This window comes from Pelobates fuscus, chromosome 3 (genome assembly GCF_036172605.1).
Source record: "Pelobates fuscus isolate aPelFus1 chromosome 3, aPelFus1.pri, whole genome shotgun sequence".
Lineage (NCBI taxonomy): Eukaryota > Metazoa > Chordata > Amphibia > Anura > Pelobatidae > Pelobates > Pelobates fuscus.
In genome coordinates, this window is record NC_086319.1 from 362772039 (window position 1) to 362798640 (window position 26602).

A 26602-nucleotide genomic window follows, 5' to 3' on the forward strand; every position below is an offset into this window, starting at 1 on the left:
TGTGTGTGTTGTGTTAGTGTATATAGTGTGTGTGTGTGTGTGTGTTGTGTCAGTATATGCAGTGTGTGTGTGTTGTGTCAGTGTATGTAGTGTGTGTGTGTGTGTTGTCAGTGTATGCAGTGTGTGTGTTGTGTCAGTGTATGTAGTGTGTGTGTTGTGTCAGTGTATGTAGTGTGTGTGTTGTGTCAGTGTGTCAGTGTGTGTGTTGTGTCAGTGTATGTAGTGTGTGTTTTGTCAGTGTATGTAGTGTGTGTGTGTGTGTGTTGTGTCAGTGTATGTAGTGTGTGTTGTGTTAGTGTATGTAGTGTGTGTGTGTTGTGTTAGTGTATATAGTGTGTGTGTGTTTGTGTGTGTGTTGTGTCAGTGTATGCAGTGTGTGTGTTGTGTCAGTGTATGTAGTGTGTGTGTGTTGTGTTAGTGTATATAGTGTGTGTGTGTGTGTGTGTTGTGTCAGTATATGCAGTGTGTGTGTGTTGTGTCAGTGTATGTAGTGTGTGTGTGTGTGTTGTCAGTGTATGCAGTGTGTGTGTTGTGTCAGTGTATGTAGTGTGTGTGTTGTGTCAGTGTATGTAGTGTGTGTGTTGTGTCAGTGTGTCAGTGTGTGTGTTGTGTCAGTGTATGTAGTGTGTGTTTTGTCAGTGTATGTAGTGTGTGTGTGTGTGTGTTGTGTCAGTGTATGTAGTGTGTGTTGTGTTAGTGTATGTAGTGTGTGTGTGTTGTGTTAGTGTATATAGTGTGTGTGTGTTTGTGTGTGTGTTGTGTCAGTGTATGCAGTGTGTGTGTTGTGTCAGTGTATGCAGTGTGTGTGTTGTGTCAGTGTATGTAGTGTGTGTGTGTTGTGTTAGTGTATATAGTGTGTGTGTGTTGTGTTAGTGTATATAGTGTGTGTGTGTGTGTTGTGTTAGTGTATATAGTGTGTGTATAGTGTGTGTGTTGTGTCAGTGTATGCAGTGTGTGTGTTGTGTCAGTGTATGCAGTGTGTGTGTTGTGTCAGTGTATGTAGTGTGTGTGTGTTGTGTCAGTGTATGCAGTGTGTGTGTTGTGTCAGTGTATGCAGTGTGTGTGTTGTGTCAGTGTATGTAGTGTGTGTGTGTGTTGTGTCAGTGTATGCAGAGTGTGTTGTGTCAGTGTATGCAGTGTCAGTGTATGCAGTGTGTGTGTTGTGTCAGTGTATGCAGTGTGTGTGTTGTGTCAGTGTATGCAGTGTGTGTTGTGTCAGTGCATGCAGTGTGTGTGTTGTGTCAGTGTATGCAGTGTGTGTGTTGTGTCAGTGTATGTAGTGTGTGTGTGTGTGTTGTGTCAGTGTATGCAGTGTGTGTGTTGTGTCAGTGTATGTAGTGTGTGTGTGTGTGTGTGTGTTGTGTCAGTGTATGCAGTGTGTGTTGTGTCAGTGTATGTGTTGTGTCAGTGTATGCAGTGTGTGTGTTGTGTCAGTGTATGTGTTGTGTCAGTGTATGCAGTGTGTGTGTGTTGTGTCAGTGTATGTGTGTAAATTTGCAATCTGGGGTGAGGGGGAGGAGGGGCATTTTAACATAATAATAAAAAAAAATTACATTTATTTAAATTGTTTCTCCCCCCTCCCTGCTTACCTGTGTCTAGGGAGGGGGGAGTTTCCATCCCTGGTGGTCCGGTGGCATGGTGGGGCCCCCCGGCTTCCCTGTTACCGCAGAGGGGGCCCAGGCAGCACACAGCTTCTCCTCTTCTCTCTCCTCCAATAACTCTCGCGAGACCCGCGGAGCGTTGCCATGGCAACCGGGTCTCGCGAGAGTTATTAGCAGAAACGAGAGGAGAAGAGTCTGTGCGCTGCCTGGGCCCCCTCTGCGGTAACAGGGAAGCCGGGGGGCCCGCGGCTGCACACATAGATCGCGATATTCGCTATCTATGTGTGCAGGGAGGGAAAGTGGGGCCCAGGACTGCCAGAGCAGTCCGGGCCCCCCAGGGCCGCCGGGCCCGTGACAACCGTCATGGTTGTCACCCCCTGATGGCGGCCCTGGTTCTACTCCTGATACTGTGTGTCTTCCAGTGATTGGGAAAAGTGATGGGATATTATTGGATTTTATTGCTGATTGTGCTGGATATTCTCTTGGATGTATTACTTGTTCCTGCATCCTGCATATATTGGTGGAGTTAAGCTGTGAGAAATCAGCTCTCCGCTACAGAGATCATCAGAATTTACAATCTCAGCCAATCTAGTGCTTTCCTATGGGAAAGCATTGTGATTGGCTGAGTTCAGCACTTCTGATGATGTCAGACAAGGAGGCAGATCAGGGGCAGAGGCAGCACCAGCAGACTGGGGTAAAGGTAAGATTTGACTATATTTGAGTGGGTGGGGGGAGGGGCAGGGCGGCTAGGTAGTGTCCTTAACACTATAGGGTCGGGAATGCATGTTTGTATTCCTGACCTTATAGTGTTCCTTTAAAGCAAATGTAAGTGGCACTACAACGAGGATTCGCAAAGCTGGTCCAGTAGTCCTAATTTAAATGTTCAGGCAGGTTCTTCATGAATGATAGGGAATCCCATGATTCCCATAGACAATGACAAGGATGGCACAAGGACTATCCTAAGGCAAACAAGACGTGCCCAGGCAGTGGGCAGATATAGGGAGTGCAGACAATCTTCCTTCACTGACCGATTACAGTGATTACTGTCGCTATGTGGAAACGTGCTGTCTCTTTTGGTAACAAAGAACACAATCATTGTGCTCTCAGGGACTGGAGATTGGGTTATCGTGTGATTTCCTCTTGCCATGACTCATTCTGCTGTGTGGAAACACAAGGGAAACTACTAAAAACTATCTACAGAAGGGATAATTTCATAATTGATGACATCTAAATATAATCCTAAACTAAAAAATAATATTGTTTATTAAGCAGCAAATATATCGTGGAAGACTAGGGAATGAGGGGGACACTATTTTAGTGAGTTGTTTTTCTAATGTTAAAAAGTCTTGGGGAACTATTACTTCTTTTCGATGGGTAGAATAGCATAAACTAAAATTAACCTGATATTGTGTATGCTGTCATGGCGTATTGGGGTAAGCATAGTATAGAGCTTATTGACTGTGGGATCATTAATTAAGGCATGGTTGTGGTCTAGGTTGAAATTATAAATGCCGAGCCAATTTAGAGGTTGAATAGGATAGTATTAGACCAGTTCAGTAAGAATGTCTTACAATTCCATGGTTGTATGTAATGACATTTCTGTTATCTGCAGGTTTGCAGCCAAGACTGTAACAAGTGGAACCCTGGTCCTGGTGACGTTAACTCTGAAGGACGTGTCTGCATCTCTGCTGACTATTAACAGTGAGAAGATGGTGATAGGAACTATGTTGGCCAAGGACATTGTTCAGGCATTGACCCAGTGAGACTAAGGAGATACAGTGGCACAATATAACTTGAAGTACCGGCTTGGCATCTAATCAAGTGATACAGACCAAGTGATACAGACAACTGGAAGATGTTAGCCATGAAACTAATAAACAGTGAATTTTGTCATCCTTCTCCCCATGAAGATATAACTCCATTCTAGGCTGCTTTCAAGACTTTCCTCTTCCCTAAAATAACTAAACTGTTAGATTATATAGGCCTGTGCGTCAGTATATCATAATGGATATAGTTTGTGAAACTTTGATCCCATTCCCAAATAAAAGGAATATAGCTGTATGTAGAAGTATATGCCTCGGAAACAAGCCCATATATGGTCTGATATTTATCATACATGCAGACAGAACTGAAACTGCCTAATAGGCGAACCCCCCGCTGCAAAAGTATGGTAACCCACCCAAGTAGATCCAGAAAAACATCAACAAAATGTATTGAAAAGCAGTAAAATGAAGCCAAGTTCACAGCAACCTATAGATCACACTATCTGCTGATGTGAGCTTTAGGTTTTATTTCAATAGATTTAATTTTTTTCAATCAAAAAAAGCTTTTTTCAATACATTTTATTTTCCAACTGGATCCACTTGTGCTAGAGAACTTTCTGGAGTTAAACATTTTACATTCGCCAGCTTTAGTTCTGCAGTCTCAGCAATGTAAACACTGCCTTTTCCGACAAACGGCAGTATTATCACTGCTGCCTAACGTCACCTCTAGTGGCTGTCAGAGAGCCACTAGAGGGGTTTCCTTGATGCGGTCCCGCAGAGATTGCAGGGTTCACGTCTGGCGCCTTCAAGTTCTGCATGGAGACAACGACCAGGATTTCTATTCTGAGATGCTAAAAGGGGCATTGCGGAGTTTGCCACACATGAGCCCCCGAATAAGGTCATTAAAATAGCTTATTTTAACAGTGGTGTATACCTAAATCGCCTCTGTACCACTGTAATGTTAGGAATACATAGTTGTATTCCTAAGGTTAAAGTGTTCATTTAACAGAATTGAATACTTAATTATCATGTATGTGGCTCCATGTAGCACTGTTATTACAGTGCTTATTATGTTTTGAAATTTATTATATTTATGTCAAGTTTGACTACAAACTAAATGTGCTAAATGGCCTTATTTTATCTATTTGATTGACTTGATGCTAAGCTGGGTTGCCTGCATCCATACTTTATCCATTATAGAATGCTGAGATCCTGGCCCATCCATAATAGAATCCTGAGTGTATAGGTTTACTCTTGTGAGACATTATGTGCAATGACTCCACTAGCAGCCAGTATTTTGTCCCCAGCTACTAAAGTGACAAACATCAATAAATTCTAAACATTAGTTCCTTGTTTAATGTGGACACCTCCGGGGTGGCTTGCAAATATCTCCCCTCTGTCCAGTTTCTTGTGCTGTTTGTAAGTGGAAATACATAGCAATATTTATTATAATTAGGCAGATATATCAATAAAGATCAATGTGAAAATATTATATTGTCTTTTATTTTTCTCCATTAAAAACCTGCTGCATGAGGAACCAAGAAAAAAGGTAGGGTTTGTTTATTTTCAGAATGCTTGCTAGCACATTTGAATTCATCTGAGTTAAAGGGGACATTAATGCCCCAGACTGCTAATGCTCTTTTTACAGAGCATCCTATTTCATCTATACATTGTGCTAGCAGATTCGCTGGCAAATGTATTGATTGGGAGAAACACTGTTTAAAATTAGGTCTTTTTCTCACTTCTCACCAAATGTTCGGCAAAGAATAATGCAGATAATTTGGCTGACAAGGGAGCGCATAAAAGACTTCCCACAGGCAGTGCTTCTGCACTCCCAGTGCATGTGTGGTGTTTGCTAAGGAGTCTCCCTAGCCAATGCTGCTACCACTGGCTAGGAATGATAAGAACAGAGTGCTGATGTCACTCCGTTGAGACCGCGGCATAGTGGCTAATAAAGCCAGTTTGTCTGCATCACGGAGGATTCCCTAAGATTGACAAATGAAAGAAGACCAGAGGGGGAGCTGAGGACAGACCGCAGGTTGTTACATGAAGGATAACACCGACGAATATCTGTAGATTGTAGCACTGCAACGGAGGTAATGTGAGTTTATCTCAATATTTTACATTGCATACATCATGTATTTTTGTGATATATGATGTATTTAATGTATTTGGGGTGATTTAAAGGAAAACTATATAATGCCAGGAAAACAAAGATGTTCACACACAAACGGCACTTTCACTGAATTTTTAATTTAATTATACACTAATATAGTAATAATATAATAATTGTTGTGATAAGTTGTAATGTTTAGAAACACTAATATTTGTGTTCAGCGGAGTCGCTCGAGTACAACAGTACCCATGATGTACAGGTTTTATGGTGTTTTCAAAAGTTGCAGAGTGTAATATAAGACTTGCGTTTCCATTTTTGCACGTTAAAACTCGCCAGATTGGTTATGTTGCCTTTGAGAGCGTATAGTAGCCCAGGAAGGAAAATTAACCCCATGATGGCATACCATTTGCAAAAGTAGACAACCCAAGGTATTGCAAATGGGGTATGTTCAGTCTTTTTAGTAGCAACTTAGTCACAAACACTGGCCAAAATTAGCGTTCAAATCCGTTTTTTTGCATTTTTCACACATAAAAATTAGAATGCTAACTTTGGCCAGTGTTTGTGACTAAGTGGCTACTATAAAGACTGTCCCTCTTTTCTATCATGATGTCATTTTCTTGTAGAAGTTCAGTGTTCTTGGTGTGACTTGATACCAGAGCTCCACAGCAATAACACTCCCAGTAATTTGTCTTTAAACTACAATAAATGCGTGTTAGAAATCAGTTTGTGTAAATAAAATGTGTTGTTCCTGGTTTATATTACATTTAATTGCATTAATTATTATTATTAAGGGACACTATAGTCACCAGAACAATTATAGCGTATTGTATTTGTTCTGGTGAGTAGAAGCATTACCTTCAGGCTTTTTGCTGTAAACACTGTCTTTTCAGAGAAAATGTATGTGCTGAGGCCCAGTAAATTGCCCCAACCTGGATGCAGTACTGGTTACAGACATAGCTTTCTCCAATCCCTTTGAAACTGGGCAATTGGATTGTTTTGCTGAATGTATTTTAGTACATATGTTATATACACACTACCTAAAGGCGGTGGCAATGCATGATGTAACTTAATGCAAGTGCTTTAGTAGGAGAGACCCATGCAGTGCAAGGAACTCTGGGTAAAACGAATAGGTCTTCACTCAGGTCCTAGAGAGATCCAATACTGAAATATGATTAATGTGTCACATGCCCATCAGATGGAAACGCAGCGGCTAATATTTCATTCTGGTAAAAGCTGACTAGACAATAATAAATGCTTAATATAGCAGGGACCATTAACATACAGTATGGAGTCTCAGAACTCTTGAGCGAGATCACCCCTGAGTTTTGGATTTACAAGGACTATGGGCCATATACATGCTGCTGATTTCATATTATTATTACTATTATTAAGCACAAATACTAACTGGTCTGGAATTAAAGTGTTGCAATTTGGCAACCTCATGTACACCACATCAACTGTATGTGCAAACAATATATAATTACATTTTTATTCACTATGTTATACCATTACGATAATCCTACGTAAGATTTATTCAGTCTTTAGAAGGGTTATTTTAAACAGGAAAAGGGTGTAGTCAAATAACAGTTATGGTTGCAGTTTAACTCTCAGAAGAGACACATATGCCCCGGGGTTGCCTACGTTAGGGTCCATATTTCCTGTGCCTGATATTTTCCATTCTTTCTAAGTAGCTAAAGATGTTGGGTGTATAAGTGTGTCTCAAAGGATTATTAATTAAAGTGAGAATTTAAAATGAATTACACCTCAGATTAGCATAACTAGAAGCATAGCTGATAATTGACCTGTTCCAATTTCTCTACTTGGACCTTAAATTTTAAATTCACTTTGAATTCTCATTTTATTAAAAATGTCAGAATAACAACGTAATTAAATGTATGTTAATGCAATTCCTATGTATCTGCGCATTGAAACCAGAATTTGACATGCACAGTCAATGGAGAAACGCATTGCCTCTGTTCATGATACATGTGACACCTACCAGAAAATGTGGTCCCTAAGAGTCGATGGCTCCATGGACAGCCATTAAGTGCTCAACATATAGTCCTGAAGCTGATGTAATTTGACACTCTGCCAGGGATAGGATGGTCCGTTAAAGGTAGTCGCATTTTCCAATGAGACAGGAGTAATTGAAGCGTCATAATTCTATATATATCTGGAATGCAGTGGTGGGATACAGTCCTCAAACAAAAAAATATGGTGGATTTGTAATAGTAACGTAGCCATATTTTTATGAATTTAGTAGCAAAATTTTTATATATTCTGCATTACTGTTACCTCTGAAGTACTGCGTAAATTCACATATACAAAAAAAAACAAAAAACATATTTTTGACATTGGCAATATATTGCATTTATGTGTTCAGTTATGCACACCCTACCTACGTACAGTGGGAACAAAACACAGAGAAAGAAGATATGGATAACAATAGAGTGTGAAGTCACGATATAGATTAGATTCCAGAAATAAAATGACTGTCAAAATTTGTACTTTAAATATTCTGCCTTTTTAGAGTGGAAAAAAAAGGCCATTTAATGACAGTATTACATTTTGATGGAACTTCTTAGATTACACAGTTTTTTTTTCCATTTAAGCTTTATTAAAAAAAAAAAAATAATTTTCATATACAGTGTTTCAGCATTAAAAAAACAGTGTGGGGGGGCGGAGCTTGACCACCAGCCTGAACAGACGCCATGCTTGCAAGCTCCTCCGAGCAACCTTACTAAAACGAGAATATCCCGAAAAGTAAAGCCCATCCAGCCCTCAAAAGTCAACAGGCACACTCCATAACGCCTCCTGAGGCGATCGATGCCTTTCTTTCTACCATCGCACCAGCCTAGACGGAGGCGGAAAATCGGGGCCTACCCCGCGTTGACGCTCCCGAGCCTGGAGGCGTTCCTCTCCCAACAAGTAAGGGACGACTATCCCCAGACCTCACCGGCCACCCAGGCCCAAATGCCAGCAATGGGCCGTCGCTCGCAGAAAACGTCGACTGACAGCAGAGACATCGGGACAATGTTACAGAGGCCCGCGCAGCCCAAACCCGCGCTCGCGGCAACCCCGCAGCCCGACTCCCGCACTTACCCAACTGAGCAGATAGGGCCCGAACGCCCGCTGGCCGCACAACCGACGACACCTGCGGCCCACACCGACTCCGCACCGACGACCAGACACGACCTGAAGGTCTTACTGGCAGACTTCCACAAGATCCTGGCAACGGAACTCGCCCCTATCAAACAGGATATGAAAGCCATTACAGACCGAGTACAGGCCTCCGAGAGAGACATCTCGGACATACAATCGCACGTGTCAGAGCTCCAAAACTCAGTTCAACAAGTTTGGTCACAACAACGAGCTAGATCTGCACAGTTGACGGCCATGGAGGACCGCCACCGCCGCACCAATATAAAAATAAGGGGTGTCCCAATGGCAATCTCCGCGGACGAACTACCGCATTATGTCAGGCGCCTACTAGCCTCTATCCTGCCACATGCAGTGGCAAAAAAGCTGTCAACTGAGGGGATATACCGCCTACCTGGGCCAGCAAGTGCAGCCACCAAAATGCCAAAAGACGTCATTCTCAGATGCCTCACTACACAAGACAAAATACAGATAATGGCAGCAGTCAAAGGCAAAACTCCGATAAACTTCGAAGAGGCCGTCCTGACATTCTATCAGGACTTAACAAAAGCAACCCTCCTGTGGTGAAAAACTTTCCAACCAGTGACAATCCAGCTCCGATCAGCAAACCTAAACTACAGGTGGGGAACAAACGGTTCCCTGACGGTGACCCGAAACGGAAGCCTGCACACACTCACCACGATTGAAGAAGCAGCACCATTCCTGACAGCGTTAGACCTGGCGCCCCTGGCGGTCAGTGAACCCCAGAGAACCTCCACTGCCGCGACCACTTGGAACCCAGAACGCATAGCATCATTCGTCCCGAGGTCCGAGAGCACACACGAGACGGAACCAGGAACAAGCACAAGAATCGACCCGACATAGGGCTTTGGAGAACCGGACAGGGACTTACTTACCCAACACAACGGTTCCAAGTTCTCCCATGACACCACTTGTTCAGGACTCAAGGCTCAGAACAATAGGTTCAGTTATTATATGTTAACTCACACTTCAGTGCTTCTCTCCCCTTTACTTTACTTCACCCACCAAGATTGCTCAATAAGGAAGAGCTAGCTAGCAACATGGCGCACAGCCCAGGGCCGGGGACACCACCATGACACCAACCCTCCCCGCAACAGGGAACGACCACTCCCACCACACATAATCCCATGGGTGACCCAAGAATCCTGCACACACGCCGACCCCCGCCACTCTCTCGGTTAGGAGTGAACATACACAGCGCATAGACCCAGCTACGGCACATCATACGCACCCTCTCAGCCAACACAACAACCATATTCTACCAAAGCCCGCACTGCTACATGCGCTCATCGCTGCCTCACCTCACAAACGTACACAGGCACACATGCCAAATATCCAGCTTAACACCCCTCCACCGGCGCTCTAAACATGATGAGGCATCACCCTTAGGTCAGCGTAGGAACTCCATACGCCCGCATCACACAAGCTACCTAGACTTACACAAACTTGTAAAAATAAAAAAAAAAGTGCACGAACCAAATGCTAACCCTCTAAACTCATACAGCATGTTTTATACCTAATGTTTACCACTGTATTATGTACACTATGCACTGAAAAATAAAGAATTAAAAAAAAAAAAAAAACAGTGTGCATGGCATCATGAAAAAGTATAACAACTTATACGGAAGTGGAAAATCAGAGAAACCACTGATATGGATAGATTGACGGCCTAGATCCTCCGAGGGTCTTACATAAAATTTGGGGTCCATGGATTGATAGTTGATGAACAGCCATACAGCCCTCAAATTACATCACCCCCATTGACCGCACTATCTTAGTCATGCACTTAGAACGCTGCACATGGGACCCTGGACCCCAAGTCTCCCCAAACCCACTTTCCTCCCTCACCGTGGTTATCCAGATGGCTCCTCCATTATTTTTCACCTCCACTTTCTCTTCTCTACCATCCTTACTTTGATCCTTCCTTACCAACCTAACTACACTACTCACTACACCCATAACCCACACCATACTCATTTGTAAATAGTTACTCAATCCTGATTCTCTTTCCCACCTCCCCTTCCAACCAGAGTAACGACTGGCTGTGACTCACATAACCATCACAATCGCTTCTCCACAACCCACTGCCACAACCACGAGCATCAAGGTTTCCGACTGTTGTACCTAGTTGTCCTTTTCACCTACCCTTCCCTACCATGCCCCTGTTTGTTGCGTCAGCGCGATGTGTTGCGTCTCCAGACAAGCAACCCAAATGGGGGTCCACCTCATGGACACGCTGTTGATTCAATAACGAACCCACAAACGGGATATGTGCACAGCCTGACTGATCAGTTATTCAACTGGCTAAACCTCTACCTTTAATTAAACCAGAATATCCTAAAGTGTAACACCACAAAATGTATGAAATGCTGCCGGATTTAGATAGAAATATTTTCATGGAAACATGTATTATTCGGATATTTGTATCTCGATCCAACAAACGCAAACTATAAACTTTCTGTTTTCTGGTCAAGGCGGTGCACTATACTGTTGTTACATAATGATGAACTGTCTGCTGACACATGGTTATATTGTTACAGCATTGTATATCTGTTTACCAACATCTGAAAACTGAATAAAATAAAGAATGTTTCAAACAAACAAACATAGAAGGGCACTGGAACGGATTTTTCAGCAGGTGTAGACGCGAAACCCATCCAGTGAGTGCCCATCTAGGTTTTATACCCAGATTTTTCTATTTTTTCCCCCTTCTTCTTTCAGGTGCAGGAATTTGGGATTTTATATTTTTTTGTTTTTTTGCATTTTTATATCCAAATCCCTTGTCATAAACAAGGTCTGTTTTGATGGGCTATTTTACCATGTTGTGTATTGTATAAATAAACAAGGTACTTCAAAGGATCTGCCTTTGGAGATTGTCTGAATTCACTGATATTGTGCAATCCAATCACTGATATTGTGCATTCAAATTTAAAGAGACACTATAGGCACCAAAACAACTTAAGCTCAATAAAGCGATTTTTCTGTATAGATCATGCCCCTGCAGTCTCACAGCTCAAGTCGCTGCCATTTAGGAGTTAAATTAATTTTGTTTCTATCTTTGCAGCTCCCGACACATCCCCTGACTGTAACTGATACAGCCTGCATGAAAACAAAATGGTTTCAGTTTCAATCAGATGTAACTTACTTTACATTTTTTTTAATCTCCTGCTCTGTAAATTGAACTTTAATTACATAAAGGAGGCTCCTGCAGGGTCTAGGAAGCTTTTAACAAAGCTAGAAATTCTAAATTAAACAGAATTTACAATAGAGGAATTATAAACATTAGATGACACTTTACAGGAAGTGTTTAGGAAGGCTGTGTAAGTCACATGCCATGAGGTGTGACTAGAGGTGTACAAACAAAGTGATGTAATTCCTAAATGGCAGAGAATTGAGCAGGGAGACTGTAGGGACTTAATCTATACACTAAAACTGCTTCATTAAAATAAAGTTGTTTTGGTGACTAGTGTCCCTTTAATATTGAGGTTTTAAAAAGTGTATCATTGTTACTCTTTACAATACAATTTATTGAACTTTTATGTTCCATCACATGGCTTGTCTGGGTTCACTGTGGCAATTACTGAACATGGGACTGTGGGACCAGCACCAGAATCCTGACTTTGCATTAATAAGGCACAGTAAGTAACCACTGTGCATTTTTTATTATTACCCTCAATGATTTATTTCAAACTATATTGGATTTCTAAAAGAAGGGTAAGGAATTACAGATTTGGAAGGGGTGATGAAACTAATCAGTCATTATACCTTTTTAGGCCTTTACCCCTGCTTTTAGTCTTTTATGCTATTTCCTTGTCCTTATTATGTGTTAGTTCACATGCAGAGCCAATGTTCTTTGTTGTGTTTTTGAAAATAAACTTTATTTCAGCAAACATAATGTTCCTTTATTTGAAATTTGCTGAGGTATGCCAAAGTGTGAGGCATGGGACCTGTTTTGGGCTGTCTGTGGCCCCAGGATTTGAATTTATGTATATACATGTATTTATTTTTTTTATCTAACATTTCAATGTAATAAATAATACAACTATATATGAGGTAAAAATAAACACTAAGGTAAAGAGTCGATAAATAAGTCCTTTATCTCTCCCCCTCCCCTCTGCTGAGGGGCTCAGTGTGTACGTTTCTGGCCGCCTCTCGCAGTTCGGCTACACTCCCTAGACAGCATCCCGGGGCCAGGTGCCGCCAATCAGCCCCCTTTGTGTCCGCAGCGGCCGGATTAGGGGCGGTGGCTATAAATAGGGCCTTCGCGTAGACCGTAAACTGTTGCAAAACAATCATGACATTCTAAACTACAAACCGTAAAATAAACGAAAGATAATAACACGTCGGATTTAACTATTATTTTAAACTGTTTTCTCTCTCTCCTGGACTTACTCAGTGCAATGGCTTTTCCTCTGGTAAGTATAATGGGCTGGTAGTGTTAGTGACAGATAATGCTGATTTCTTGTTATAAGGCTATTATAATGGTGTCAGGGGGGTCTGGTTTGGGCCAAACTTGGTAATGATGTAAGAGGAGGGATTGCATGGTGCATGAGGGTAAGGGGGTTGGTATATTGGGTGTAATAGTGCAAGAAAGGGAGGCTGGTTTGATGTGTGAAGTGATTATGGTGCATGGAAGAAGGGTGGCTTGCTGCATAAAGTGATTATTGTGTAAAGAGAGCTTGTCTGATGTAAGAGTTGGAATTTGTGAGCAATGCTGCGTATTTGGAATTTTAATTAGGTTGCAATAGTGCATGCATTATTGCATGACTGACTTCATGTGGAGTCTCAGGCTCCAGAGCTCCAGGAAGGAGCTGCAGGGCTCTAGGGCTGGTAGGGTTTGCTAGGTCCAACATTTAGCAATAAATCCCTCTTATATGCCATTTGTGGCACATGCTTGATAACATTTTAAAATAAAATAAAAATGCTCCCCTGTGCTATGAGGTACAGCCTCTGGCAGTTATGGGATTCACTTCCTAAGATTGTATCTATTGAAATGTATCCAGCTAGTCTCCCATTACTGAGACGGACTACGGGGTTTACTTGTCAATGCTGCAGACAAGGCTGTGTGGAGTGGAAACCCCTTGGATAGCTTTGAGCTGTGTATAAATGTATTGGGAGTCTCCTGCTCGGGTTGTGGACACCATAGTCACATGTTTACATGGTGACTTCCAATGCATGTCTATTCATTCCAGCCACTGTTATGGGCAGAGTCTGGCATTGCCCCTCTTGATTTCCTTGCAATATGCTTATTTACAGTTTTTCATAATATACTTTATTATGCCCTAAAGATTTTCTGCTTTTACTGTAGTGGCATCAGATTTTACTGTAGTGGCATCACCTCTCTCATGGCTAGAATAGAAGCAAATGGCTTAAAGGAAACTTTCAAGCACCATAACCACTATAGCCTGCTGCAGTGGTTATAGTGCCCTCCCACTATTATTTGAAAAAGGCTTGACAAATTAAATGGTGCTTCTCCTGCCTCTGATAAACTCTGCTCTGAGTTCAGTCTGGCAGGCAGGCTTCCTCAGATTATGCTATCTGCCAATTTGCTGGCCCTGCATGGCAGAGCTTAGCCCCAGGTAAACTACTGGTAACAAGTTTGACTACTTGAAGGGCACTTTGGCCCAATAACTACAATAGGGGGCTGTAGCGATTAGGGTTCTTGGATGGTTCCTTTACTTCATTTTAAAGGCTGTTCAGTATTTTTTGACTTGTAGAATTATGTGAAAATACAGTGATGCTTAAATAAGACCACAAAATCAGTGTCCTTGGAAAACTAATCCTTTAATTACAAATGACAGCCTATCTGGCATGTAAAACTCACTTCACCAAAGACTGGACCTTTTATGAAATATACTGACTGTTGGAATATCAATGTAGTTCCAACAGTCAAAAGATGACAGTAATGTATCTTCTAGTAATGCCCAAGGTTGGCAAAATTGAGAAAAGGCATCTTCTGCTGTTAAACATGGTCAAATCTCCAGGTCATAGCTAGAGATTACTGTGGGAATTGTTTCTTGCTGATCACGGCTCGTGGAGTCTGATTAATTGCCAGGCGCTGAAGACAGAAGATGGTGGCGCCCACGGAGGACAGGTTCAGGTAAGCACATATGCTGGCTTCTGCCCCCCCTCCCAGCAGGGATGGAGCCTTAAAGGGTCTCTGGGAAAAGTGAGTCACTTTAAATGTTCAATCTAAACACTAAAACCACTCCAGCTTTGTAAAGTTGATTTTGGTGCGTAATAATGCATCTGCAGTCTCACCGAACAATTCTGATGCTTAAATTACTTTCTGCGACCCTAGCTGCATCTCCATGGCTTAGTCATATGTAGCCTTATTGTACACTTCCTGAAAAGATCTATTTAGACACTCATTTTCAGCTCAGTGTTGGCAGTGTGAAAGGAACCTTCCTACTGCTCAGATTCATTAAAGGGACATTGTAGGCATCCAAACCACTTCAGCTCATTGAAGTGGCCTGGATGGCAACTCCCAACACCCTTAACCTTGCAAGTGTAATTAGTGCGGTTTTTATAAACTGTAATATTTACCATGCAGGGTTATGTCCTCTAGTGGCTGTCTACAAGACAGCCACTGGAAGGACTTCCGGCTTAGACTACTTTTGGTCGTCTAAACGACGCTTGACATCCTCACGTTATGAGGACCTCTAGTGTCGCCACAATCCCCATAGGAAAGCATTGAATAATGCTTTCCTATGGGGAGGTTTAATGCATGCAAGGCCGTTGCCGCTCATGTGCTTTAGGTCTCCCCCACTGGCGAACGTCGGTGGGGGAGGAGCATGGGTAGAGCCAGCCCAATGGGACATCTGCGCGGGATTCAGGTAAGTGTCTGAAGGGATTTTAACCCCTTCAGCGACGTGGGATTGGAGGTTTTTCTGGCACTGGAGAATCCCGTTAAGTAGTTAATACCATATAAATAATTGCCCTCTGCCAGCCACAGAAATTGAGCCTTTAAAGGAGAACTGGCGCTTTCTAAGATTACATTTTTTTTTACGGATACCCCATATTTAAAGGGACTTTATAGGGGCCCAGACTACCCCAGTTTATTGAAGTGGTGTGGATGCTGTCACTTATTCCTGCAATGTAAATCATTGTAGTCGCATAACTGATGATCTGCATTAGGAAAACCAGTGTCTGTAAAAAATCCCTATAGTAAAGCATTGATTCAATGCTTTACTATGGGGAGGGCCTAATGTGCTCGCTGCACATGTGCATTAGCACACATTTCTGAGGAGGTGGGGTGCTGGAATCTGCTAAGTGCTAAAAGGGTTTTTTGCAGCCCCAAAGAGGGGTAGAGCCATAGTGAATTCTAGTGCCAGGAATACACGTTTGTATTCAAAGCACTAAAGTATCCCTTTAATAAATCAGTTTGCATGGTGAAAAATATAACATTGTAAAAATCCTCAACTCTTTATACTGTAACTAGTTGCCTCATCTTGGCTTCTCAGTAGTTTAAAAAATATTTTTAAAAAACACTTGCAGTAATAATGCAACATGTATTCCCAACGCTTGTGTTATACGGATTATTTGGATTTCTAGGTCCCTCAAAACAAAGTAAAACCTTTTTCCTTGCCTTTATTCCCTTGCTCTGCTGGTCTCTGTGGCTGTTCTGCTTGACATCACAAGTCTTTATGATCACAGCTAATCCAATGCATCCGCATAGGGAGATTATTTTGCATGAACGGTAAATCCCAGTGATGCACCAATAAACATATCCTCAGACACACGGAGTCAGTGCATGTCTACAGGGAGCATTCAGCATCTCCATGTAGCATGTAAAAAACAAACAAACACCTGAACATTGATTCTGCAATCTCTGCAGGACCAAACCTAGGTAAACCCTCCAGTGCAGGGTTGGGGAAACTTTGGCCGGCCAGATGTTGTGGACTACATCTGCCTTGATGCTTTGCCAGCATTATGGGAGATGCAGTCCAAAACATCTGAAGGGCCGAAGGTTCACCACCATTGTTCGATCGATGGCTACTAGAGGTGGGTTTTACAGCAATACAAACACTGCCTTTTCCTTTTTAAAACGTTGTATTTGCAGGGATAGGCTCTAGACCAGGGGTTCCCAACCTGTGGTACGCATACCCTCAGGGGTACAATTCAGTGCCCCTGGGGGTACGCAAAATGATTTCGGTAAGGGCAGCCTCACGGATTGGTAACCCAGCCTTTGGGCATACCGGGCAAATGCCTGGTTTGCTGCAATGGACATGGTCCAACAGGGAGATCACAGAATCTCCCTTGCTGGGCCAGCACTATCAGAGCGCCGGCCCTGCTGTGCCTTTATGGGCCGGTGGGGAGATTGCACTGACAGGTGACCTGCAGGAGAGGGAGGGAGTAGCTGGGAGGCAGAAGGTTCCTCCCACGAGTTCGGCAACGCTCTCACAGCGGTACTGAACTGCAGGCAGAGTAGTGCTGCTCATCTCTACTGGATGACCAGGGCAGTGTCCCCTCTCCCCGGGCAAAAGCTAAGAAGGGAGAGGGACATAGTGTGTGTATTTTTTTTATGAATTTCCTCTATTCCCCCCATATATAGAGAGCAAAAAACAGTGGAAGAGAATACTGAGAACAGGCAACAGCTGAAATAGCCTGCCCTACGGTGGGTTCCTGCTCGGTTCTCAAGCCTGTTTTAGCTCATCTTGTGCCATTAGAGAGAACATCTCTGAAACATATCAGACTGGTCCCACCCATACGAGCAGTCCAGATCCAAAATGCCAGCAAGCTCCCTCTGCACGACACCCAGCAACCCCAGACGATCGTTTCAGCCTTGTTAGGCATCATCAGTGAGGCATAGCTGATATCTCTCTAGGCACCGTGAGCAAGGGGTCCACGTCTGGATTACCATTTAAACTTATGGCGAGGGGTAAGGTTATTTCAGTTGCTGTCCGTTCTCAGAATACTCTTGCGACCTGTTTTTTTTTCTCCCCCAATATATAGGCACCCCTCCCACACACACCACCTCACAGACTGCACCCCTCACACACAGCAATAGGGGGGTGGGGACCAAAAACAATGTGCACGCAGAGCACCCCTAACACTGCACCCCTCACACACTTCAATAGGGGGAATGTGCACACACAGCACCCCTCACACACACAGTACACCCATCACACACAGAAGTCTGTATCTACGTGTGTGTTAATGTGTGTATCTGTATGTCAGGGTGTGTATCCTTAAGTGTCATTGTGTGTATCTGTGTCTGTCAGGATAAGTATCTGTGCATGAGTATGTCAGGGTATGTATACTTAAGTGTGTCAGTGTGCATATGTCTGTCTTTGCATCTGTCAGGGTGTGCATATGTCAATGTGTCAGATACATACCGTGATACTCATGCAGATACGCACACACATTGACACACAGATACATATACTGACATGCAGATACATATGTGTATGTGTATATATGTGTGTATATACATATACATATACACTGACACACTTAAGGATACATACCCTGTTTATTTGTGTTGGGGTGTCTGTCGGTATATCTGCATCTGTCTGTCGGGGTATGTATCTGTGTCTGATACAGATACACATATATGTACAGACGCACACACACTTAAGTGTTTTTATCTGTTTGTGCATTGTCTGTACATCTGTAACTGTCAGTGTTTGCATCTGTGTCTGCATGTAACAGTGTGTGGGTCTGGGACAGAGAAAAACATACATTTGAAATAAATGCAACTATTTATATTTTGCTAACTGAAGGGGTACAATTTATGGCAATGGCTGCCAAGGGGTACTAAAGTGAAAAGTTGGGAACCACTGCTCTAGACATTAAAACTACTACATTAAAGGGATATTAGTCACAATTTCAGAGAAAGCCGTGTTTACTGCCTGGGAAAACCTCTACTCTCACTCAGACTGCCACAGAATGTGCTTCAAATCTCAGCACCACGTTCAGTCTTCTTGCTCTGCATAGAGGCCCTGAACGCTACCCATAGATGCATTGATTCAATGCATCCCTATGAGGAGATGCTGACTTTTTTTACTGAGCATGCGCAGTACGCTGCCAATTCTTTCCTATTGGAAGCATTGGATTGGCTGAGCGCGTCAAGATTGACCACCCTGAAGGCGGTACTGATGTGGAATTATTAAAAATCTTTATTGTACTTGTATTGAATTATTGTACTAACTCCATTTTAACTTTATACTGTGACTTCGTCCTCCATTTTGTCCTCCTAACCTGACTTCTTCAATCCTCCATTTTGTCCTCATGACTTAACTTGTTCATTTTAAAACTACATTACGTGACTGAACTTCTCAACCCAATTAATACAGTAGACAAAGACCGTGTTTCCTTCAAGGACAAGTACCAGGAGGTGCTGGCTACTCCTTAAGACTTGCTGGCTACTCCTTAAGAGCTTGTAAGATAGTACAGTTTGAAGGCCACAGAACACAGTAGTAATGAAATGTTCTATTCATAAGAGACCTTGCACCTGGACATAAAGCCTGATATCACTGACCGTGTAAAATGACGCTTAGGACCCCCTTGTCCCCCACCCGTGTCCAGAATAATCCCACCTCTGATGGGTGGGCACGGGACTAACCTCTTAATTTTACTAACCAATAGGTAAGACACTAACTCCGTCACTTAACAATTAATCCAATTGATGATGTTTATTTGCTGATATTCTAATAATCAATGATGACGCAAAATGCCTCTTAAAAGGGCCTGCGCGCCCGCTTTTTCTTCACTTGCCAATAAACTTTCTCGAAGTTATTTTAACCTGAACCTCGTGTGTCAGACTTAATTACTTCAGCGTATATACGCAATTTAATTTTATTGATTTGGACAGGAACAGATAGACTTTGAACATTTTGGTTTACTTTCAAAAAGTACCATAACAACTTGGCGCCCAACGTGGGGCATCGGGCTATGTCCGGCCGGTGAGCCGTCCTAAGGAAGACAAGGGTGGACGGAGGAATCCAGGGGGAAGGAAGGGAGATTGATCACCTCCAGATACACGGTAGAGACTTCTGCAGAGCCACCGGTACGTTCCGGCCCCTTTGATTGACCCGTCCACGTGTCTGTGACTGCTTCCCGGGAGGACATCAAAGACAGGTAATATCTTGCCCGGTGTCTCGTTACTCACTTGTTTACCTGCATTTTAGTCTATCTGTTGCCTGGGTGTGTTTGAATCGTTTGCCTGTTTCCCCATTTTGAGATAAAGGGGGGGTGGACCTACAGGGGATTTGCCTGGGGTTCTGTCTTGCTTGTTTTCCCCTTTTTGGGATAAAGGGGGGTGGACCTGAGGGGACTTGCCTGGGTCTTCAGTGTGTGTCTATCTGTTTGTATTTTACCTCTTTTGGGATAAAGGGGGGTGGACCTGCGGATTCGTTCCTGGGGGTCTTCTGTTGCCTGTTTTACCTCTTTTAGGAACCACGGTGTTGTGGTTGTAAGGAAAAAGGGGGGTTGACCTGCGGATGCGTTCCTGGGGGTCTTCTTTGCCTGTTTACCTCTTTTAGGAGCCTCGTGGCTGTGGCTGTAAGGAAAAAGGGGGGTGACCTGCGGATGCGTTCCTGGGGGTCTCTGTTGCCTGTTTCACCTCTTTTAGGAACCACGGTATTGTGGTTGTAAGGAAAAAGAGGGGTTGACCTGCGGATGCGTTCCTGGGGGTCTTTACCTGTTTACCTCTTTTAGGAGCCTCGTGGCTGTGGCTGTAAGGAAAAAGAGGGGTGTTGGAACTGTGGATTTTGTGTAGACTCATAATTTCCTGTGATCCTTCTTGTGTCACTTTGAGAGCCTAGCTAGCTTCTTTGTGCACATGGTATTTCTGTTTATTTGTGAGGGGGCTTAGTCTTGTGGCAGAGGACTTTGTTTCCTGGGGGGATTCAAGTAGGCATTGCTTGTTTTCCGCATCACGTGGTAGTGAGACTTATAAGTGGGTTTTATAGGGGCACTACGGGAGTGAGGATAGACGTGGCCACATTCTTGTGGACTGCAGAGTAGAGAGAGGCTGACGGAACTCGGACCGGTGTCAGTTGTTTTCCGTGGCCGCTGGTAGTGAGACTTACGAAAGTCGTTCTCCGAGCGGAGACACTACGGGGTTGAGGGAGGTGACTTTGGAGTAAGCACACGAGTAAAGGAAAGGGATTATTGTTGATTTCATTTGTACTGTGATGCATGCACTGTATTTCAATTGTATTGTTGTCTTGTTTGTCTAATTAGGAGTCTCATGAACTCCTGTGTCTATCTCTAAGGATTTTCCTTGTCTTTCATCTTTTCTATACTTCCTATATTATTATACTATCCACTCCCATTCCTCTTAAAAAGAGAAGTGATTGGTCACACACTTCTCACTTCGCTCCAATCCGTGTCTACCACCCCGGGTAGGCGGATTCAGTGACTAGTCTACGTTTTGGGAAGACGCACCTGAGAAAATCCCACGATTCTCGGGTGGCAGTCGAGCATTGTAGACGTTCTTGTTCAGTTTTCCCTCTCTCTCCCTATATCTAGGACGCTGGTATAGGGGTAAAGGGATTATGGGACAGGATTTAAGCAAGCCCAGTAAGGGCTGGTTAGCATGTGATTTAGTCGAAGACAGAGAGGGTGAGGAAATGGTTAAAGGTGTTGAAAAAATTGCAAAAGTATGTAGAATTGCTGTACCGACATGTGGAAGATTGCAACCAGAAAGTTGGCGTAGGTTACTGACAGAAAAGAAAGGCAAGCTTACAGATAATGGTTTATTAAAGACTGCTGAAGCATGGTATAGAGTAGCAAAGGCTATTCAGCTAGAAGGTTGGGTTGAGGAAGAGATAAATCACAAAGGTGTGAAATTGTTTGTGTATCATAATAATTGTGTTGCTGGGGTCTACCCCCAGCCAGCGCCCAAAACCGGCGCCCAGGGAATGTCTATCCCCAAGGTTCAGTCAGCAATAAGTGATAGCCAGCTGACTATGTTCCCCACTCCCAATACCCATCCCATTGCCTCCCCTGTCTGCCCGGTCCTGAATTCTGATGGATCTTTCTTTTCCCCTGCCCCATCTTTAACATTCCCATCATCCTCATCCATCCCTACGCTACCTGCTATACCTTCCCCTAACATTTCATCTGCCATTCCTTCCCCACACTCCCTCTCCATTAGTGATCCCCTCCCCTCTTCATCCGCCCAGCTAACCACCTCTTCCACACTCACCCCGGCTCCTCCCTCTACACCCACCCCTACCAATCCCTCTCCGTCCCCTCCCATCTCCGCCCCAGTCCAATGCCCCACCTCCTTTCCCTCCCCAGTCTGGCCCTACCCCTTCCCATATCCCATGGCCCTGCCCTATCCCGGATATCCACTACCCCTTCCCCAAGCCACTCCCCAGGTTCCGGTTATGCCCAGTCCGGCACAGGTTGCTCCGGGTGTGCCCACATCTAACATGGCCGCCACCCCTTCCCTTAACCCTAATGTAACACCTTTTCCGGCCACCAATATGGCGGCCCCCAGTTCGGCCCTGATGCCGGTAATCCCCGGTGACTACCTATCCCCAGGTTATGACTCACTAGCCACCCCTGCATCTGGGGCTCGTTCCCAACCACCGATCCTTTCACCTCATTCGGGCCCTGCACCACGCAAAAGAGCCAATATCATAGAATTCGATGATGACGAGATGGACAGGGTGTCCCATGTCTCATCGGAGCTTGCCGCGGGAGCCCCAACTCACCGTTCTATCGATGACCCTTTTGGCCACAAGGGTCGGGGAGAACAGGCCCCTCCTAAATATGTTGCTTTCAATCCCACTCAAGCTAGTGCTCTAATGAAATCACTCCCTGACCCAGAAAAACAGCCTATGCCCTTCTACCGAGGGATAGTTCAAATTCAAAAGACTTATTCCGCCGCATGGCGTGATTTGCTGAGCATTTGTGCTATCAAAGCAGGGGATGCATATTGGCCAAGTATGGCCCGACACCTCAGTACAGATTTGCTCAGCAGTGATGTTGATTACCCCTCTGGAGTAACTTTTTGCACCCAATTAAGAGAATGGGCTAAGGACAAACTTGCGGATCAGGCTGCTGGCCTTACTGATGTTATTCAAGATAAAGGAGAATCAGTGGAAAGGTTTCATGCAAGACTGTATCAAATGTTCACAGATTTGGGGTTTGATCTTACAGATAAGATTCATTCACAAATGCTGTCAGGTGCGTTTGTCCAAGGTGTTAAAGACTCTATACGCAATTTAATTTTATTGATTTGGACAGGAACAGATAGACTTTGAACATTTTGGTTTACTTTCAAAAAGTACCATAACAGTACTAGCTGCAGCAAGACCTGCGAAGGAGAAAAGTACCTTATTTCTCCATTCTGGTGGGGGCGTGGATCCTAGTAAATCAAAACTATATTGTTAGGAATACATATTTGTATTCCTAACACTATAGTGGCCCTTTAAGCTAGGTCCTTTGTTGAAAGTTGGCTTGCATTTTGAATACTCAGTAGCCCATGTTACATTAAAGACTGTCGTGTCACTAGCCATAAACATTATTTAGAAGGGTTTAGAAAGGCTTACAGCTGGGGGGCATATGATAAGCCAAACCTTCCTCCATAGTGCAGTTTAGTTTCTTGGAAGAAACCTTATTTTTATAAATGGTGACTTTCCTTTTAACAGAAACTTAGAACTGATGTGCTAAATGTTCATGATAAAAATTAGCCTATTGTTTTAGTGTCTACCGTAAACCTGATGGCCAGATCCCATCGGAGAAGTCTTTGTCTTTTAGCAGTAATTCATGTTATCTTGTGCTTGCATTTGTTTCAGCAGCAAGCTTTTTATTTTTTTGTAAAATGGCCTATTTTAATGACTGCTCATGTGTAACAAATAAAACATTGAGATTTGAGATCTGTTTGCTGAGGTCTCATTAAATTCCTGGTTTGCCTGATGGTGGGAGGATCATTTTCTGAGAGCATCTACTGCACTAACAGGAAAGTAAAATTAATGCGATCTTATGCATCAGGGCCACCACCAGGGCATGACAACCACGACAGCGCTCCTGGGGGGCTCAGACTACTCTGGCAGTCCGAGACCCACATTCCTTACGTGCACATATAGCGATTCTTGCTATATATGTGCTCTGCGGGCTCCCTGCTACCTGTAAATTGAAGTGGGGGCCCAGCAACAAGTTTCCTTTCCAGATTCTGTGTAACTTTCGCAAGTCCCATGGATGTGTGAGCATTTCCATGGGTTACCATGGCAATGCTTTGCACAGCATGCACCCCGGTCTTGTGATAGTTGGACCCCCTCTTTAATGTACATCAGCTGGCTCCCTTCACCATGCCACCAGGGAATGTGATCAACCCCCCCCCCCCAATTTGGAAATGTAAGAAGCATGGAGGGGGGAAAAATAAAAATCTACACAAAGTTAATGATAAAAATAAATGCTCCTCCCCTATTTTACACTCTGCACACACATCCACTACAAAAATACACGCTGCAGTCATTATACAAACACTGTATGCATTAGATGCAGAGTGTAGTGAATGCAAACATTACACAAAACATACAATCTGCATTCACTAAACACACTGCATCCATGACCCACATACCGCATCCACTACATACATTCTACATCCCATCCACTAGACACACACCACATTCAGTGCGCACACTTGATCCTTGTGGGCGGACTCCGGGCAGGCCCTGTGGATGCACTAGGGATCGGGCCCCGTGCCCAGACCTTGTGCTGTCAGGGGCCCCAAAACTTCTGATGGCAGCCCTGTATTGCATACGTGTGACAAATTCATCCAGTGGATTTTAGCTAAATAAAATTAACGATAAGTCCTAATGACAGTCACTTTACAGGATGTCAGGTTTAAAATGCATCCACTAAAAAAAGTGTAAAAGATGTATAGTTTTACTTCAACTACAGTTTTACGTTGAGTAGGTGTATTGTATGGTAATTTTTCCCCCTCCAGTATAAACCCTGAGATTGCCTTCTTTAAACACTCCTTGGAGAGTTACATGGTCTGTATCACATGCTGGAATGTTCTATTTAGGGCGAGAGTCATGTAGAGCAATCACCATGGTAACGAATAGAATGTCTATTATCACGGTTTTAGCACTTGTGTCTGGTGTTTTGCCATCCGGCCGGGCACGTGTTGAAAGTCACCTCGTCGCGTGCTTCCCTCCTGGTCCAACGTTCCATTGGCCACGCCCCGTGGCTGCGCAGGAGGAAGGAGGCGGGAAAACAGTGTGAGTGCCCTGCAGGGAGGAAGCATGGTGCTGTGTAGAGCTATGTGCATGATGTCTGCAGAGAATGGGGGCCGTCGGGAGAAGGTAATGGGGGGCCCCTTCCTCCCCCCAGTGGCCCTCTCACCCACTGTGTGATTGAGATGGGAATCATGGGGTCTGCTAGCTTAAATCTGATATAGGAAAGCAGAGGCTATTAGTGTACCCTTGGTAAATGCATGCTAATGTTGGGGTGGGTTCCTCAATACTCTGAGCATGCAGAATGGCAGGGCCCATCACGCAGGGATACTAGGAGTGCATGGAGGGTTAATGCACTAGGAAAACTACATGAAGTGCTTTCAGGGGGAGGTATTGGGGGTGTACAGATTAGGGACTTTATTATTTGTTGGAATCGGGGTTTGTACAGTTTTGTTTTTTCCCCTGGGGATTTTTAGTTAAATGTTATATTGCATGGTCAGGTGTATACTGTATGTTTGTGAGTTGAACTCCCGTCTGGTAAGTAATACATAAAACACAATGTACGGATATTGACCTAAACATTGCATAATGCAAGACTTCAGGACCAGCTGCGGGCTGATACTTCCCAGCACATCTTGTTATTGCATACACCCCTGCCATGCAGGCTTGATTTGACTCGAACAAAATAATTACAAATAAAACGATTTGCTAGGTCCAGCGCACCTGTATCTGTAGCCGCTGCAAATAACTTTTTCCAGAGCAGAAGTTTTTGAAACCTCAGACATTTCCCAGATTGGGAGCACGGAGTACACATTTTTAACAGCGCTTCTTTCTAGAACTAGCTCAATATAGGGGAAACTGAGGAGTGGTTACTCTCAAATGCTTTATTTACAATGCAATTACAAACGTGTAAAAAATATATATTTTAGGTATCGATCTTGAGTTTCCCACCACGCACTGTGTATGAAAGTAGTTCTATTAATCATTGCCACTCTAAGCACCATAACTGTAATTGCAAAGGTGATGGTGTGTGCTTTGCACCTGCATATTAAATAAGTGGCTTAGAACTGCAGTTTGCTAGAATGAGTTCTGGGCAGCCTGTGCTCATTTAGTCAGTTTTGCTTCTGGAATCTACACACAGCTTAGGCTGCAGTCTCCTGGGAGACAGCTGATCAAGCAGACATCACCATAGGCTGGTTTGCTAAACATTGTTTGCAGCTGACCTGTATGGCTACCATCATTTTATAGAGTTCTGCTTGGTGATGTCTGGGCACAGTTTGTGGGATAAGTCTTCTTGCTGAGAAGCAGATCCACTGACCTATTTGAAGAGAAACTTCGAGTAACTAATACTTTAAAACAAAAAAGAGATCACTCTTGCGCCATAGCTTACTTTTTAGAGATCGTGGATCTCCTGATGTTAAACGAAAACACCCATCACTCTTTGCAAACCTTTAACTGTCACACAGAAGTGATGTACTTCACCCCAGTAAATCTTATTACAACTTTCTTTGAATAGAGAAACAAAGAGGAGTAAAACTAATCTTTTGCAATAATGCAATTGTCACGTGGATGTGCAACATAAATATAAAACTTGGCACATCCCATAGTGTTTTTTTGTTTTTGAGCAATTAGGTTGTGCAAAAAGGAAAACCGTTGGTGGAAAGCACAATAGGAGTTTTTAAACAGCCAGGGGTCTACCCAGATCTAGACCATATCAGACTACCCAATGTTACCCTTTTTAGATTAGGTGAAAACTTGCATGGACCAATAGGACACTTAAGGTTGATTTACAGTTATGAT

General features: G+C 43.5%; 2 protein-coding genes across 10 annotated transcripts in view; both read left to right on the plus strand.

The window, feature by feature from the left end:
- The window catches only part of AP3B2 (adaptor related protein complex 3 subunit beta 2), a 62279-nt gene extending 57426 nt beyond the window's left edge, over positions 1-4853 (plus strand). For all 7 annotated transcript variants that reach the window (XM_063449277.1, XM_063449280.1, XM_063449278.1 and 4 more), the window contains one exon: positions 3214-4853. In XM_063449277.1, the coding sequence (XP_063305347.1) occupies positions 3214-3364 (151 nt within the window). In that variant the 3' untranslated portion in view covers positions 3365-4853. The remainder of the gene's footprint in view (positions 1-3213) is intronic.
- An 8109-nt stretch (positions 4854-12962) lies between these two features.
- CPEB1 (cytoplasmic polyadenylation element binding protein 1) overlaps positions 12963-26602 on the plus strand; it is a 57877-nt gene continuing 44237 nt past the window's right edge. The window contains exon 1 of one of the 3 annotated variants that reach the window (XM_063449284.1): positions 12963-13075. In XM_063449284.1, coding sequence (XP_063305354.1) covers positions 13061-13075 — 15 coding nt within the window. In that variant the 5' untranslated portion in view covers positions 12963-13060. Of the gene's footprint in view, positions 13076-24880; positions 24932-26602 lie in introns of those variants that run through there. The other 2 variants (XM_063449282.1, XM_063449283.1) reach the window with 2 other exon arrangements.